Source organism: Hippichthys cyanospilos, chromosome 8, assembly GCF_059441005.1.
Source record: "Hippichthys cyanospilos isolate Australia breed blue-spotted pipefish chromosome 8, RoL_Hcya_1.0, whole genome shotgun sequence".
NCBI classification, from domain to species: domain Eukaryota; kingdom Metazoa; phylum Chordata; class Actinopteri; order Syngnathiformes; family Syngnathidae; genus Hippichthys; species Hippichthys cyanospilos.
Window position 1 is genome coordinate 364,866 of NC_142376.1, and position 15,902 is coordinate 380,767.

A 15,902-nucleotide genomic window follows, 5' to 3' on the forward strand; every position below is an offset into this window, starting at 1 on the left:
CCAAGTGTCCACTCTGTGCCTAAGAAGATTCCACCCGGCTCAGAGCTGTAGTCCAGCTTTGGTTTTCGCCCTTTTAGTATTTCGTCCTGCTCCGGTTCGGGTCGGGTTCCCGTCGAGCCCCGGTTTGGTCCCGGCGCGGTCGGGGCCCGGTTCAAGCTCGTCTTAATCCCGATTTGAGAAAGAGTCCTCGTTTGGACCGGGTTTCATCTCGGCTCGCTCCGCTTCCGGTTTAGTCCCGGATCGGTCCTGCTTTAGTCTGGATTTCATCCATTTTTTTGTTTTCGTTTTGTTTCGTGTCGGGTTTAGGAGGCCCAAACAAATCCGGGTTTGCTCCTTGCTTTGACCAGGCCTACTCCAGGTTGAATCCCAATTTAATTCTGGTTTAGTTCCGGATTTCATCCGGTTTTATGTTATTAATTAATTTATTAATATAAATCCGGATTTGCTGGTGCGGACCAGGCGTGGATCCTAATTTAGTTCCGGTTTAGTCCACGGCTAATCGTCGGTTAGCCCAAAGCCATTCTAAGCCCCGGTTTATTCCGAATGCAATCCCGATTCGGTCCTTGTGCGTACCGAGTAGATTCCAGAGCAAATCGAGGCCAGCTTGTTGACGCGTTTGGTCCCGGCTCTCGAGACGCGCGTACAAGCGGCGTATACGAACGAAGCATTCCTCTGTGCTGCTACCGCGCGTACCGGACCCGGACTCCGTTCGGTCCGGCCTTAATCCCATTTGGAGACTCTGATCCAATTGTGGTTGAATCCCACTTTTGTCCCGCTTCCGTCCGGTTTCGCCCGTCTCCAGATGTCATCCCGGCGGACGCCGGCTTTAGCCGGGCTTTCCGCGACAATTCCCGAATATGTACGAGTTGCGTGTAAGATAAACTAATCGGCCGTATCGTCGCCTCTACTAATCCGCCGGGTGGACCGAAATGTGGCGAAGGAAGGAAGGAGGGAGGGACGCCTTCTCAAACGTCCTCGTCTCGGTTTCTGCTCGCTAAAGTCGCTTGTGGATGGTCGCTCGCTTTTTCTTCGGCTTTTCCCGTCCTTTTTCTCTGCCGCGCGGAACAAGTTCCCGCTCGGCCAATCGGGGGGCAGCCCGTTTTTCACTAAAGACTGACACCATTTTTTTCCTCTTTTCCATTTTGTGTTTTTCTTTTCCTCCGCTATCTTTGTTGCGTGTGCGCGTGGTCACGGCAAGCGTAGTATCCGGCACCGTTAGTTCATCCCGCACGATCCATAATGCCACGGCGGGGTTTGTCGCGCTGCGTTTAGGTTAGGGGTCGCCGGGGGGCGGGGGAGGTCACTGCTAGTTGGACGTGCACCTGTAGGCTCCCCCTTTCCTCCCCCCCGCCCCCCTTCTCTGTTACATAAATGCAAAAAGCCATTAAAATGCTTTTCAAAAAAAATTGCTTTTGTCTTTTTTGCAGTTCATGCCATCCCTTGCTTTTTCAGTTTTGGTTTTGGGGGGGGGGGGGGGGGGGCGCATTATTTTACTGGATTTGTACACGCACACACACACGCTGGCTGACTGCCATAGTTATGGACAATGGTAAATGCGGCAGCTCCCCGTAATGAAAAACGCTCTAAATTTAGTCCGAATCCCTTCCTGGTCCATTTGTTAGTATGCGCCGCTTTGTAATTGCTACGCAAACCGCATCGGAACCTTCGACTTGAAACATTTGGTTTGGGTTACGTGTTGATGAGGGCCAAGAATCACCAAATGTTTGTGTGCGGCAGCAGCGTGCGTTTCCTTGCAGTCTGCCGAACGATGAGTGGTGGCGTCACGTGACGTCAAGCGGCCCCGCAAATATCCAATCACCATAACAAGGGGAGATTGATTCCTGCTGTAGCAGAAAAGTTGTTTTATAGAATGGAGACACGGTGTTTTCATTGGATCAGAACCACGGCGAGATGCCGTCTGCACTGCAAGTGAAAACAAGGAGGTACAGGTACGCGTCCCGAAAAACTCGCCGAGTCCAACGCCAAACGGCGTGGTCGAAAAGCGATCGAGGCCGTCTCCGAGACAGGGGCATTCTGGGTGTTGTAGTGAACGCCGGGGCCGCGAATGAACCGGGGCAAAGTGACGCGCATCGACTCGGTTGTCGTTTATTTATCCGAAGTATAGTAAGTATCTCTGTTCGGGAAGGCGGGCGTTGTGTTTTGTTTCGTTTTCAACCCTTTCGCCGGTTTACGAAGGCCGGCGGATCACGTGACGGGCGGAAGTAGGACAGGCCGGAAGCGGAATCCCAGAAGGCGAGGAGGCGTCTCACGCCGAGGCGAGGCGATATCGAACAGGCTCGAGCGCGGAACTTGGGAGTCCGAGACGGCTCCGTTTCGCGCCATGTAAAGGCTCTTGGTCGCCAAGGCGGGCCCGCTTCGTCCGGGGTCGATCTCGGCCGCTAGCTTAGCGGCTACCAGCGCACCGGCTTTGATGAAAGCGCGCCAGGGTTCCGCCATGGGGGCGAGCTCGCTGGCGCAGAGGATCGCGCGGCAGGCGCTCGTCACCTTCGGCCAGCCGCCTCACGCCTTCCCCGACAAGCACCGGCAGCTGCTGGGCCTCATGAGGCAGGCGCGAGCCGCCGACCTGCGCCTGGCGCCGCCGGTCCCCGCCGCCGCCGCCGCCACCGGAGGCCCCCCGGTCAGCTACATGCACATCTGCGAGACGGAGCACTTCAGCATGGGCGTGTTCCTCCTCGGGAGCGGCGCCCGCATCCCGCTGCACGACCACCCGGGCATGCACGGCGCGCTCAAGGTCCTGTACGGCAAGCTGCGCGTCAGCTGCTTCGACCTGCTGGACGGCGAGCCGGCCTCCCGGCCGCGAGTGGGCGCCGTGCGCCGCGCGGCGCTGCGATCGTGCGCCGACTACACGGACGCCAGCGAGCCGTGCGTGCTGGCGCCCGAGCGGGACAACCTGCACCAGATCGACGCCGTGGACGGGCCCGCCGCCTTCATGGACGTCCTGGCGCCGCCCTACGACCCGGACGACGGGCGCGACTGCCACTACTTCCGGGTGCTCCAGGGCGTCGAGCCGCGAGGGCGCGAGCGCGACCTGTGGCTCATGGAGATCGCGCAGCCCCTGTCCTTCTGGTGCGGGAGCCAACCCTACCCGGGCCCCGAGGTGCGCGTGTGACGTCGCCCGTCGCTGCGTGCGGTCCGAGGCTTTGGGAAAGCCTTGGCCCAGGACAGCAAATAAACGCCGTTGGACGTGAAAGGATTTCCGCGTTTGTGTGCGTGTGTGTGTGTGTGTGTGTGTGTGTGTGTGGGGGGGGGGGGGGGGGGGGGGGGGGGGATTTTTTCCCTTTAATTTGCGCCGAGACCGCTGCTGTTCCACTCAACTCGCAAGTGACCGTCAATGAACTAAGCGACGCATGCCAAGAGCAGCGAGTGGCTGCCTTTATTTTGAACCAAGTTGTACACACGTTTTGGGTTTTTTTTTGGGGGGGGGGGGGGGTAGCTTTACATCGGCATAAAACATATCATTTGTGAATTCCAAAAGTGTGGGCTCGTTTTTTGTGGACTGGCAAACGTACATTATTTCAACATACTTGTAGGCTAAATGCTAAAAAGAGTGCACGATTGAAAATAATGTGCTGTTTTTAGCATTTGGATTACGTTTTACCATTTGGAAGTTATACTACAAAAGATACTTAAAGTATGTCTATGGCCATTTTCTCATAATTCTACAGGCCATGTGCAGGCGCACGCTCGACCCTATAAGAATGTTCTCTGCGAGTACGTTGGAGCGACTTTGCAAAGTCCGAAAAGTTAAGAGGACATTGTCATCTTCCGCAGTCATTCAAAAAAGGGTTGCGACGTCACTCCTACGGACCACGCCCGTGGAAATCCCTCCGTCGCGAGAATGCCGACTGATCATCGCCACGGCGACACCTCTTTGTTCATCCGATCGTGGCGCCGTCGCAATCGACGTCGGTGAAAATGTTTTGGCAAGTCCCTGAGATGGTTTTGCGCTCGTCCTCCGCGTCATCGCGGACTGGGGAGGCGTCTCCCGTCATCTTGCAGAAATCCGGAATCCCGCTTTCGAATTTGAAGGTTGAAGATTTGGGCGGAGCGGTGGTTAGGCGTCCGCCTCATCGTTCGCGGACCCGAGTTTGAGTGTCGTCCCCCCGAGCCCGAGCGGGTTCTCTCCGGGCACTCCGACTTCCTCCCGCACTCCAAAATCATGCGCGGCAAATATAGCGGACGCTCGAAATCGCAGGGGTGAAACTCCAGTCCTGGAGGGCCGGTATCCTGCAGAGCTTGCTAATAAGCTAGTGATTGGAGTCAGGTGTGTTTGAGAGAGAAGCTTAGAAAACGTGCAGGATACCGACCCTCCAGGACTGGAGTTCCTCACCTGTGCAAGACCAAAGGTGTGGAACTCCAATCCTGGAGGGCCGGCGTGCTGCGTGTTTTCTAAGCTTCTCTCTCATCTGCACCAGGTTCACATAATCAGGATGACTTTCAAGCTTTTGCGGAGCTTGCTAATGGCTTGAATCAGGCGTGTTGGGGAGAGGAAACCGGCCCTCCGGGACTGCGGTTCCACACCTATGCTCTAAATTGCTGTGATTGGGCTCGTGAATGGTCGTTTGTCTCCGTGTGCCTTGCGACCAGTTGAGGGTGTCCCAAGTCGGCCGGGATAGGCACCGGCGAGCCCGCGACCCGCGCCAGGGTAAGCGTCCGTAGAACGCCGACGGACGAACGGACGGAGGATTTCTCCCAACGTCGGTCCCGAAGTCGCAGAAGACGTCACGTCACTCGGCCGTCCCTTCGCAGACGGCGACCAAGCGCGACGCCTTTCTACCAGAGCGGCCTTTCGTCGCGGACGTCCGCGCATCCGTCCGGGCATCCGTCCGCGCATCCGTCCGCGCATCCCCCGTCCGTTTCCTTCGGGGTCGCGGGCTCGCCGGCGCCTATCCTGCGTCTCGGTCCTCCCTCAGGGGGCGGGGCCTTTGCCGCGGCGGCCCCTCAGGTGCACGTTGAGGTGGCGGCGGCGCTCGTCGCTGCGCGCAAACTTCCTGCCGCAGGTGTCGCAGGAGAAGGGCTTCTCGCCGGTGTGCGTGCGCACGTGCGTGGTCAGGTGGTCGCTGCGGCCGAAGGCGCGCATGCAGATGCGGCACTGGAAGGGCTTGTGGCCCGTGTGGATGCGCAGGTGGCGGCTCAGCTCGTCCGAGCGCGAGAAGCGGCGCTCGCAGCCCTCGGCCGGGCAGGCGTACGGCCGCTGGTGCACCGGCGTCTTGCTGGGCCGGCACGGGTACTTGCGCGGCCGCAGGATGGGCCTGGGGGCGGACACGCACACGCACACAACATGCTCATTTTTATAGCGGGCCACCTCTAGTATCCGGCAGAGGCTCGGAATACACTTGAAGCGCCTTTTTCCACCTCGAGGTGTATTTTAGGTGTATTTTCCATCAGGTCTGTAGGCATAAACGTCATCAAAGCCACCGACATGCGTTCCAAAACTTGTACGCCTTTCTAACATACCGGAACAATTTGTTTCCATCATTCCTCTTATTTTATCTTATTTTAGTAGCGTGTGACTTGGCTGCTTTGTTACCAGTTTTGAGCAATATTTTATTATGACCATGAGATTTCTGCTTCTGCATCATACTTCCCAAACAACACAAGAGCTGCGTTTTTTCTTGTTGTTGTTTTTTGGAAAGAATTCTAATTGCTCGGATTACAGCGTTCCGCTTCCGGGGCCTGCCTGAACGTATCAGGTGACGTCAGCGCTCCCTCTGATTGGTTCAAGGTGGCTCGGTTGAATGGACTAAATGAAGACACGTCGGTCAGAACAGTAGGTAAGAAATTGCACTTTCGATGAAAAAACAAAAAGGGAAAGTAAGCGCGGACAGTGTTAGGATAACCGGGGCAAGGCTTGGAACTCGCCGACCGCTTGTTTACCGGCTTAATTGATTCGCCACTTGGACGGGCAACTATTAAGGATGCCGCTCGGAAGAAAAAGCAGCTTTACCGTGGGTTCGCGCGCTTTCATAAACCGAGCGAACGGATTACTAAACTGTGCGTGCGGTTTCTTAAACTGAGCAAACACATGACTAAACTGAGCAAACGGATCGGGAAACGGTAAATACGGATTCGTAAACTGAGCAAACGGATTCCTGAACACATTTTTTTTCATACCCTGGAACCAGAGGGGCTCCGTAGAAAACAAACCAATGCGGGCTGGGTGGGGGGGGCACTACAGCAGGGGTCGGCAGCCATGTTGAAAGCGAGAGCTACTTCTGTACCGAGTAATACCTAGGGCTGTGCGAAGGCCCCGATCATGTTTTTGATTTCTCACAATAATCAACAAACAACTGTCGTCAATATGTCGATCATGTGTAATGTAATATGTAATATAGATTTCATATATGCGTAATTGTGAGTAAAATTTCTAGAAAATCACAATTTTCTTTCGCTTGTAAATTTTTGGAGGGGGGCTACATCCCCTTTATGTTGGCCAAGCCAATCATCAAAGTCATTGAAAGGGTTGCGAATGTCATTTGTCGGCTGCGAGCGCCACCCGGTGGTTTTGGGCCCTCGACGCAAAAATCTGGAATGCGCCCGCTTCGCGAGTTGCCTTTGAAAAGATTCATGCAAAAAGCGCATGAAAAAACGCAAGATTAAACATTGGGTGTTCAATATGTTCAAAATTGACAATATTTACAATTTTGAACGGCAGTAAATGAGCCCGACATGGGCTAAAATCGACAGGGCGTACCTCTCGAATTCCCGTTTGCAAGCATTTACAAAGTACAACATATCGAAAGCCGTCACGCTGTGACAATCCGTGTCACAGATGCGGCGAGCTCTCTGTCCGTACCTGAGCGGGAGGTTGTGGTGGCCGGAGAAGGCGGCCGAGACCGGCCCCTCGCCCGCGCCCGGGGCGCTCGTCGGGGGCGGCGGCGGCAGCGGCGCGCTCAGGGTGAAATTCCGGATGGTGTGGAGAGGCGTCAGCGGGGGGGGCCGCGCGGAGCGAGTCCAAGGCGTACGGCGACTTCCGCTCACCCGGAAAGGCGGCCTGGGGGGGGTACGCCCCCATTAGGCCGTAGTCGGCCACCGGCGGGGCTTTTGGCGCCGAGTTGTAGGAGGGCCCCGCGTGATAGGCCGCGGCGCCGCAGGCCAGGTAACCCCCGCCAGGCGGCTCCTGGTACGCGTCGCCCCCGCACGAGTACGAGGCGGGCGGGGCCGGGTGAAGGTGGGCGTGCGCGTAAGGAGGCGCGTACATGTGGCCGGCGTCGGGCTGGCCGTGCGCCATGACGCGGCCCGGGGGAGGCGGCGCGTGAGCGGACCTGGATTTGCGACACACACAAACACGCACAAGACGGGTAAGGCGTTTTTTTTCCGGCCAATGGAAGGGCCCGCTTTCGGCCGATGAAGCGGGTAAGCTTGCGGCCGGCGCCGAAAGCGGGCTTTGATTTGCGCCTCTTGCTCTCGCGGCCCGACGCCAAATGCGCGCTCGGGGAGCTCTCGGCGAAAAGGAGCCCCTCCGCGGCTTTTAAAGAGAACGGCCGACGTCGTGGACCGTACGAGGCCGCGATAAAAGCCCCTCGCGGTGTCCCGGTGCTGCCCGTGCAGCGTGCCTTTGCTACTCTGGCTTTTGCAGCGGAATCGGGGAGAAGAGATTTTGCACCGGTATGTAAATAACAAGGTTTCCTTTTTTCCACTGTAGCGCAGGGGTCTTTCCGTCACCGTGAACCGACCGGTCAGCGCTTGAGATTTTCATCGCGGACCGGCGGCAAATACGAAGCCTACCTAAAATACGAGCTCGCCGTCAACAACAAACTAATGGGAACCCTCAGCTTGTTTCCCTTTTCACCCGGATGCGATGCCGGGAGTCTGCAAAATCCTTTTTGCCGGCTCGTCCGGTCGGTTAACAAAAATGTGCGCTCCCCGTCCTTTTGCGGGCCCTTTTGGCGACAAAGCGGCGCTCAAAGTCATGATTTGGAGAAGGACTCCGGGGATTGCCTGTTAAAAGCTTTCTTTTTTTGGAAGTCGTCGGCGCCTCGCCCGCCTCTCGACGGGACGCCCGTTCCATTTGCCGATGCGCGCCGTCCTTCCTCGCTGCAAAGTGCGATGCCGACAGCGGGGATGACAAAGCAAAGCCGGCGCGTTTGCCGCCATCGCGCCCGATGGACGGGCCGCGGCGAGAAACGCGCGTTAGCTTCCCGCCACCCGAATGATTTAACGGAGCGTATTGATGCTGTCGACGGGGCGTTTTTCTCCTGCTGTTTGTCGACTGGATGCGCGCGTGCTTTTGACTTTTTTACAGTTGCGCGCATACCCCGAGGTTATGTTAACTTCGACCTTTGTTATTTCTTGCCGGCGGGCGGGCTTCCCGACGACGTCGCGAAGGCGGCCACGCGCCGCTTCCAGCCGACGAGACCGCAAAAAGTCACCTTTCGTAAGAAATGTAATTGCCGTTGCGCCAAAGGTAAGATTTCACCCTTTTCTATATTTACCGCAACTGCGGAAAGTTCACTAGCGCTAACGGGCAACCTATGACATTTGCGAGCCTTTCCATGACTCGGCCTGGACTCCCATCGCGCAAAAGTCGCAATACTCTAATTATGACGTAAAAATATTCCCGTTTCAATTTCGTGAGTATCTAAATATACTGTTACTTTTGCTATCGTTGCATTTTGACCATTTTTGTACATAAAGGGGGCGGCCTCCCAAAAGAAACGGTTCTCCAAGCGAAAGTTTTCAACGCGTATAATGATGTAACCATGATTTTACGCGACTGCTGCCCGATCGATTCGGAATAAGTCGAGCCCCCTTTGAAGAAGCGCTTTCCGGGTTTAAAACGGAGGCCCGGATTTTGGAGAGAGGCGAGCGAGGCTTTCACAGGCGCGCCAGCCGGCCTGCGCCGTCGGGCTTTTCAACGCCCACGCCTCCAAAAATGTCGCCGGCTCGCCATTGTGGCCGCCCACCCGCCGCCAGATGGGGGCTCGGCCAGCGCGCGCATTCTGCCGGCTCAAAGCCTCCCCCGCAAACGCGGCCGCGCTCCCCGTGGAGCCCCGAGTGTGCGCGCCCGCCCCGCCCCGCCCCGCCCCGCCCGGCCCACGCCCACGCGCGCCTCTGTGCGCCGGGCTCCGGGGGCGTTGGCTTTTTGTGCTCGGAGGCCGGGGCGTCAGCCGGGGGTCCGGCGGCCGGGCGCCGATTAATCATCTGTCAGCGGCGCTTTGGGCGACGACGGATCTTTGCCTGGGCCCGAGCCGCCCCGGCCGACCTTTCGCCTCTCGCGCGGGCCCGTCCGTTCCCGGGAGACGGAACGCGGAAAGCCGCCGTGTATTTGTCCCGTCCCGGCGAGCCTCGGTCCCGATCGCCGGCGCCGTTCTTGTCTTTTGGCTTCCGGCCCGTTTTGATCCGGTCCAATCGCATCTCCGTTGCGTAGAGCCTCGCTTGCAAACTATCGTTTGCCGCTTCAAATTCTGATTGCTCTCGTCATTGATTAGTCTATTGATTTTTTTTTTTTTTTTTTTTCCCCAGTCCCTTGTCAAATGCAACGCTCGTTTAGGGCTAGGTAATGGTCTGGCAAGTGCCAAGATGGAAAGATAAGGCAAAACGCATGCAGATAGGAACATATAAATAAACATATAAACGCGCAAGCAAACATGGATTGCGATTCACTTCCTGTTTTGATAACGCTACTCCCAAAAATGTTCAATGTACTTCTTGTTTTGGGTGAACACTAAGCTCTAGCGATTCTTGTATTGGTCAGAATTTTGACGGCACTATTTGCGGTCCAAAGTTTGCGGAGCGCCGCTACGCCTCTCCATAGGAAACAGGAAAGACGACGCGCGCGAGCGATGTCCGACGTCACAAAGGCATTCTGCCCTTACTTTGACGCTTTCCCGAACGAAGCCAGCTTTTCGCCCGGCTTGGATTTCGCCACATTGCACAATTGCAAAGGTGTGGGTGCAAACTACTGATTTATTTAGGTGTTTCTTTGAACTTTTCTTTGAACTTGGACGTTCTTCTGAAAAGTGTTCTCGCTAGTCTCAAGTCCCTGAAAAGATTCTCAAATCCCAGCGGAACGCCTGGTTTTTGCGCTCGTCCACCCTTTCGGTCTCAAATACAAAGTGGGCGGCTGAATTGCGCGCGTCACGGTCGGACTGGGATCCGCGCCTCCGAGAACTTTGGATTGAATTCCCTTTGGAACTTCATCTCCATGAACAAAAAAATCAGCGCGCCGGTTCTTTGTTTGTTTCTCGGATTATGCGGCAGGAGGAGAATTTTAGAACGTCCTCTCTGATCACTTCGGCCTCCTTGAGGCAAATCAACCAAAAGTCCAATCCACTTATCCGAAGCAAAGTGGATCCGGACGAGCTTTTCGTTCGATCGCTTCGATCTGGGCCTTTGAGGAGAATTTGAGCGCGCTTCGGGGCCACGCGACGCATCCGACTCACCTCGGCGGCGCTCCTCTTCCCCTTCCCGGTCTCGTCGCGGCGGGCGTCCGGAGGATCTGGCGAGCCGACGCGCGGCGGGAGAAGCACAAAGAGAGCGGCGAGGACGCGCGGACGAGGAAGGCCACGCGGGAGGAGCCGGAGGGCGGGCCCGCCGCAAAGTCGCCGGTCATCGTCGCCCGGGGCCGAGCGGGCCGCGGCCACAAAGGGCCCGGAGGAAGAAGGGGAGGCGGAGCCGTGGGAGGAGGGGCGCGGGGACCCCCATCTCCATGGCGCCGCCGACGCCCGCCCCGAAAAAAGTGCCCAGAGTCGCCGAGGAGCTTTTGGCTCGGCCGTTTCCCTCGGGGTCCGAAAAGGGGATGTTCCAAAGCGGCGGGTCGCCGCTCCGGTCGGGAAGCCCTCTTTAAAAACGCTCCTCAACCCACGTCCGATCCAAAGACAGAAGTGTCCGTGGCGAGCTTGAATGTTCCGGCGCGTTGCGGAAACGTTTGGGGAGCGGCCTCTGGAGGTTTCCCGCTCCGGCGGTCCGGACGGGGCTGAGACGGGCCCGGAAGAAGTGAAGAAGCGACGGCGAGCGCCAGATGACTCGTTTCCCACTTTCAAAAAGCTCGTGAAACGCGCGGCCGGGACTTTTGCGCTTGGCGTCGGTCCGTCTTAGACGAGCTCAGGCCCGCCCGCTTCCGGATGTTGGCCGCGGCGGACGGCTTTTGCTTTGCGTCGTCCGCTTCAACAATCGGCCACGAGTACACTCTGCTACAGCGCGTGCAATCCGGGGCCCGATTCATCCCGGTTTTTGTTTTTTTGAAATATTATCAGCCACGGATGTACGCTGATTTTTTTTGTTTGTTCCGCTGACTTCCTACACGTCACGGGAGGAAAAGGCAGGGGGCTCGGCCATCTTGGCTCAATTATTTATTTATTTTTGCGGGGGGTAGCCGTTGGATTTTCCCCCGAAACGAATGCGTACGATCGGCAATCTGGACATTCCCGATTCGTCATCAATCGATCGTCCGACCCGCTGGGAGTTCATACTCGTACTCGTTACGACATTCGTGCCTAGTAAGAATTTTGACTGTAGCGAGAAAGCTGTTTGAATGTGAACCTGGTGAAAGGGAGCGTGTCGTCCGGAGCGCCCCTTTCAAAAGTTGGGAGAGGGCGAAAAACAATTCCGAGGGTGGGTCTCGGAGTCGCGCTTAGCGGGGCTTTTCCCCCACGTGGATCAGCAAGCGAGTGTAGAGCGGGCGGCGCTCTCTGGCCAGCACTTTGTAAGTCAGAGAGTTGAGGCCGTCCCAGCGCCAGCTCGTCTCCGTCTCATTCAGGAGCTCCAGGCTGCAAACGCTTTGACGTCAGCGGCCAAACGGCCGGCCGGCCGGCCGGGCGGCAGGAGGGGGTCACTCACTTGCGCGGGTTTTCCTCGTTGCGAGGGTCCCGCGGATGCTTGATCATTTTGTAGCGGGCGACGGCCGCCGGGGGGCGCGCCACCGTCATGCCGGACAGGCCCGCTCTGGACAAAGCAAACATCCGGTCTCGCCGAAAGCTCTCGCGGCCGCATCCCGGTCAAACGGCCGGGCCGCTCCGCAATCCAGGGACGTTTTAGGTCCCGCCCGCCCGCCCGCCCGCCCGCCCGCCGAATGTGAAACCGAAACATGCAGTTTGGGGGCAAACGTGCGTGTCCCCCTAAACCAAGGGAAAAGAATTCTCGAAAATGAACTCAATAAGTCTGGAGTACCCCCTGAAATGCTATTTTTTTCTTGTCCCGCCCACGACCAAATTCAATCGCAATCGGAATGGACATTTGCTTTCCTTTGGCCTAAAGGTAACGTTTCAAACGTGTTACCTGCAACCCTGTCGCCATAAGCTTTTTGCCATGGTAGAGGAAGAAGAAAACGCCCCACAAATAGGAATGTCTCTCTCCACGGCACGCAAACCTGTTGTGCACTACTCGCAATAGGACAGTATTTTCTTTCTTTTTCTTCTTAAGTAATTAGTCCTCTTGGTCAGCAGTACCAGCCAGCTAACCAGATAGTGTCTCCTCCTAGGAAAAAGCCCACATTAGCGCAGATTTGCGACCTTCTTATTGTGATTAGAGCAAACGCGTTTGTTCATCAATTCATATCGTCAAATGATACTGATGTAGCAGAAAATCACAAGGTCTACTTTTCAAGAATTTGGGAAGCAAAATGTCCTCCGCTTCTGGAATGACCCAACTATCACATTAGCATCTTTTCACACGCTCCGTTGCCTCGGGATCATTTACACCTTAGCGCCGAGCGAAAAAGAAAGACGAAAAGACGGATAAACGACACGATGGTTTTTGCGTCAACTCGTTCCGCTTCAAGGAGGAAAGTCCGACGGGCGGCGACCAACGGACCCGTCGAGAGAACGGACGGCTACGCCCCCGAAGGCCCGCCGCAAACGCCGCCGGGCCCGGAAGCGTCGGCGGACGGCGTCTCGCAAGGTTAGGCGGGAAGACGGGGACGACGGGCGCGGCCCTTGCGGGGACTCTTACCTTTTCCACAAGTCGTCGTCCTCTTGCCCCCAGCCCCAATACTGGTTGGAGAAGCCGTTCATCTTCCTGTACTGCTCCGGAGTCACTGCGATCACGCCGCCAAAATAGCCGGAGTACGGCAGCCTGCCAGGGGGACGCGGGCGAGGCAAATCGGTCGGTCCGGCCGCTTAGCCCCGCCGGCGCCTATCCCGGCTGACTTGGGACAACAGCCCATCGCGGGGCACAAAGAGACGGACAACCATTCGCGCGGCCGATCGCGCCTAAGGACAAGAAACCGCGCGCGCGCGGGAGGGAGGAGAGAACCCGCGCGGGCTTGGGGGGAACATGCCAACCCCGCACGGGAAGGCCTGCCGGATTGGAACTCGGGCGCCCGAACCGCGAGGCGGCGAGCCGCCCGCCTCATAAGTGAATATCGGCCTCATAAGCGTCCCTCATGATACCTCATAAGTGTCCCTCCTCGGCCTCCTCGAAGATGGAGGTCGGCCCCCAGAAAGACGAGGATTTGTCTCCTAAGCACATGGGTCGACTTCATATAGTCTATAACGCGCCGGCCTGGGATTTCTTCGGGTTTCGCGCCCGCATTCCAAAAACGTGCGGGGTAGCTCTTTCGGTCGCCGCGGGGGGAGTTTGCGCGCGCGAACGCTTGTTTGCCTTTGTGTGCCCCGCGCACTTTGACTGCCGCCGCCGACCTCCGGCGCGCCCGCCACCTTCCCGGGGAGAACGGACGGACGCACGGGAAAAGCTGGCGTCCACCTGTAATCAAACTTGTCGATGGCCACGGCCAGGTGTTTGGGCCGGCGCGGGTCGCAGGCGTAAGTGTTGCGGTCGTCCTCGGCCAGCAGGTCCACATCGTGGATGACCACGCAGCCCCACTCTTCGTCCCGGAGAACTTCGGCCACGCCGGCGTTCAGCAGTCTGCCTTTGTTGAAGGTGGCGTCCCCCCACTGGAAGGCCGCGGGGAGAGCTCGTCGACATTTCCGGGGACGGGGAACGGGAGCCCGGTGAGCCCAAGCCCAAAGAAGCGGGAGGGACCCGCGATCCTCACCTGCTCCGCCACGTAGATCCTGTAGCGGATCTGTTGCCTCTGCAGGAAGGGATGGAGGTGGGCCAGGAGCGCGCGGAGGTGCGTCGCCCGCTTCCGGAAGGGCACCAGCACGGCGGCGTGGTGCCGGGCGCCGCAGTCCGGCGGACGGTAGGATCCGCCCGGCCGTACCCGGGGGCTCCGCTCGGCGATGGCCTCCAAAGTGGGCGGCGAGGCGGAGAGATTGACGGGCCGGCGTCCGGCTGGAAGGGAAGGCCGAGCTTTGGAGCGCCTTGGGAGCCGCCCGCCCTTTTTTCCGCGTCCTCACCCAGAAGCGGGGACACCGGCCGGCAGCCGGCCTGCCCGGGAGGCCTCGGCAAGACGGCGTAGCAAAAGAGGAAGGCCGCGGTCGTGGCAGCCAGCGCCGGCAGCAAGGCCGGAGCGCGGGGGGACCTCCCGAGGCACCGCGAGCGTTCCATCGTCCGGCGGACCTGCGGCGGCCGGACGTTATCAAAAAAACCATGGAACCGAGCCCCGACGGGCTCCGGTCCACCCGGCCGCCCGAGATGCTTTCGTCTTTCGTCTTCATCGGATGGGCGGCGCCTCGTCCAAGTACGCTAGTTTGCTTTGTGTCCCAAATGATGCCAGTTTATAAAGGAAAACGTTTGCGCTTTATCCGTGACGTGTAATGCGCTGCGACGCCACAAGTAGTCTGCCTTCACCTTTCTGTCTTTTTACTGTTGTTTATCAAATAAAGTTCAAGTGGAATGAAAAGGATGGTTTCCAGCATTTTGTTTTTCTGTCATTTGCCCGCCGCCCACCAAACATCCTGTTTTTAAAAAGGTAAGCTACGATATTGTGACAATATTTCGAGCTCGGAACAAATGAGGCCGTTTGCGCGCGTTACAAACGGGATTCGCCAAAAGGACGATTCGAGGCCTTGCAAAAAAACGATTGCGCTCCTCTACGGTATCGCTCGTACGCCTTTCGTGGCCATCTCGCGTTTTACGCGGAGGCGCGTGGCACGCCGGCCCTTTCAAAGGCGCTTTAGAAACAAAATGCGGAAAAGACCGCCATTTTCCATGTTTTGCTTGTTTTTGGGCGTTTTCCAAACGCCGTCGGCAGCGATTGAAGCGGAACGACTCCGGAGTTGGCCGAGCTCCTCCGAACGATCGAAACCTTACCGAAACGGTAAAATTTTTTTTAAAAAAGGCAAAAGAGAGTTGCCGCTTACCGAGACGTCGGAGGCGAAAGCTTGGGCCGCGTGGGGCGACGGCGGCCGTCTGCTTTCGGCGGGAGGAGCCGTGGGCCCGGCGGCTTCCCGATCAAAGGCTTCTCCCCGCGCGTGTTTTTGACTAGCTAAACAAAAAAGTTTGAAGCCGGGTGTGGCGAGTCCCCCTCGGGAGCTCCCTCGGCGCAGGCTAATTCCCATTTGCCTTTTTCTTCTCATCTTTACAAAGATTTTCCAGTGGGTTGGAATGGCATGGTGCCCGCCCGCCCGCCCGCGTGCGCGCGTGCGTGCCGGCCGGCCTTTTCTTTTGATACATTTGCATGTGGGTTGCATTGGAATGCCAGTGCGCGTGTGCGCGCGTGCGCGCGCGTGGGATTCAACCGTTCGAAGCGCAGGCACCAAGCTGCTGTCCTCCAAATCAACCAACCGCCGAGTCAAATCGTTTGGCTGTTTTGGAGCTGATTTAGTCGGCCGCCGTTGACATGGGAACATCGAGGAAGGACGGGACATTTACCCCAAAAGATATATATTGGAGTTCTTTGAATTTGATATGGGATCGCCATGGTATTCGCGACTCTTCAACGAAGCAACCGAATCGCGCGGTCGAATAACGGGGCCCGAGCAGCCGACGTTCCGAATCCGCAGTATTGAATAGCCGTTTATTTTCTCTGGCAAAAGTAAAATTACTCAAAACAAAACAGCCTTGAAATATGTATATGTATGGATAGGGCGGATTGG

General features: G+C 57.4%; 2 protein-coding genes, 1 long non-coding RNA gene and 1 pseudogene across 5 annotated transcripts; 2 read left to right on the forward strand and 2 right to left on the reverse strand.

Moving 5' to 3' along the window:
• Window positions 1-1,788: 1,788 nt before the first annotated feature.
• On the forward strand, window positions 1,789-3,256 carry LOC148419717 (2-aminoethanethiol dioxygenase-like). The gene has a single exon (XM_088421106.1). The coding sequence runs from the start codon at window positions 2,432-2,434 to the stop codon at window positions 3,128-3,130; it is 699 nt and encodes a 232-aa protein (XP_088277232.1). The 5' UTR covers window positions 1,789-2,431; the 3' UTR covers window positions 3,131-3,256.
• A 1,674-nt stretch (window positions 3,257-4,930) lies between these two features.
• Window positions 4,931-7,252, reverse strand: LOC148419718 (E3 SUMO-protein ligase EGR2-like; annotated as a pseudogene). Its single transcript, XR_015866414.1, has 2 exons — window positions 6,818-7,252; window positions 4,931-5,273 (listed from the first exon to the last, which is right to left on the reverse strand). The product of XR_015866414.1 is annotated as an E3 SUMO-protein ligase EGR2-like (transcript).
• LOC148419719 (uncharacterized) lies at window positions 5,736-14,659 on the forward strand. Of its 2 annotated transcripts, none has more exons than XR_015866415.1 (3): window positions 5,736-5,795; window positions 8,350-8,428; window positions 13,752-14,659. It is a non-coding gene; the product is annotated as an uncharacterized LOC148419719 (long non-coding RNA). The 2 variants fall into 2 exon arrangements; XR_015866416.1 differs by having other exon boundaries at window positions 5,750-5,795; window positions 13,843-14,659.
• Window positions 11,472-15,369, reverse strand: LOC148419720 (beta-1,4-galactosyltransferase 3-like). The gene is made up of 7 exons (XM_088421686.1): window positions 15,168-15,369; window positions 14,262-14,424; window positions 13,958-14,196; window positions 13,666-13,856; window positions 12,913-13,035; window positions 11,803-11,907; window positions 11,472-11,732 (listed from the first exon to the last, which is right to left on the reverse strand). The coding sequence occupies exons 1-7, from the start codon at window positions 15,363-15,365 to the stop codon at window positions 11,597-11,599; spliced, it is 1,155 nt and encodes a 384-aa protein (XP_088277812.1). The 5' UTR covers window positions 15,366-15,369; the 3' UTR covers window positions 11,472-11,596.
• Between the last annotated feature and the right edge of the window lie 533 nt (window positions 15,370-15,902).

Bases quoted from the DNA above. Each gene is read 5' to 3' on its own strand.
- LOC148419717 (XM_088421106.1), top strand. From the start codon at position 2,432: ATGAAAGCGCGCCAGGGTTCCGCCATGGGGGCGAGCTCGCTGGCGCAG.
- LOC148419720 (XM_088421686.1), bottom strand. From the start codon at position 15,365: ATGGGAATTAGCCTGCGCCGAGGGAGCTCCCGAGGGGGACTCGCCACA. The intron at 13,036-13,665 runs GTGGACGCCAGC...TCCCCCTGGCAG, and splicing joins ATCGACAAGTTTGATTACAG to GCTGCCGTACTCCGGCTATT. The intron at 11,908-12,912 runs GTAAGAGTCCCC...TGCTTTGTCCAG, and splicing joins GACGACGACTTGTGGAAAAG to AGCGGGCCTGTCCGGCATGA.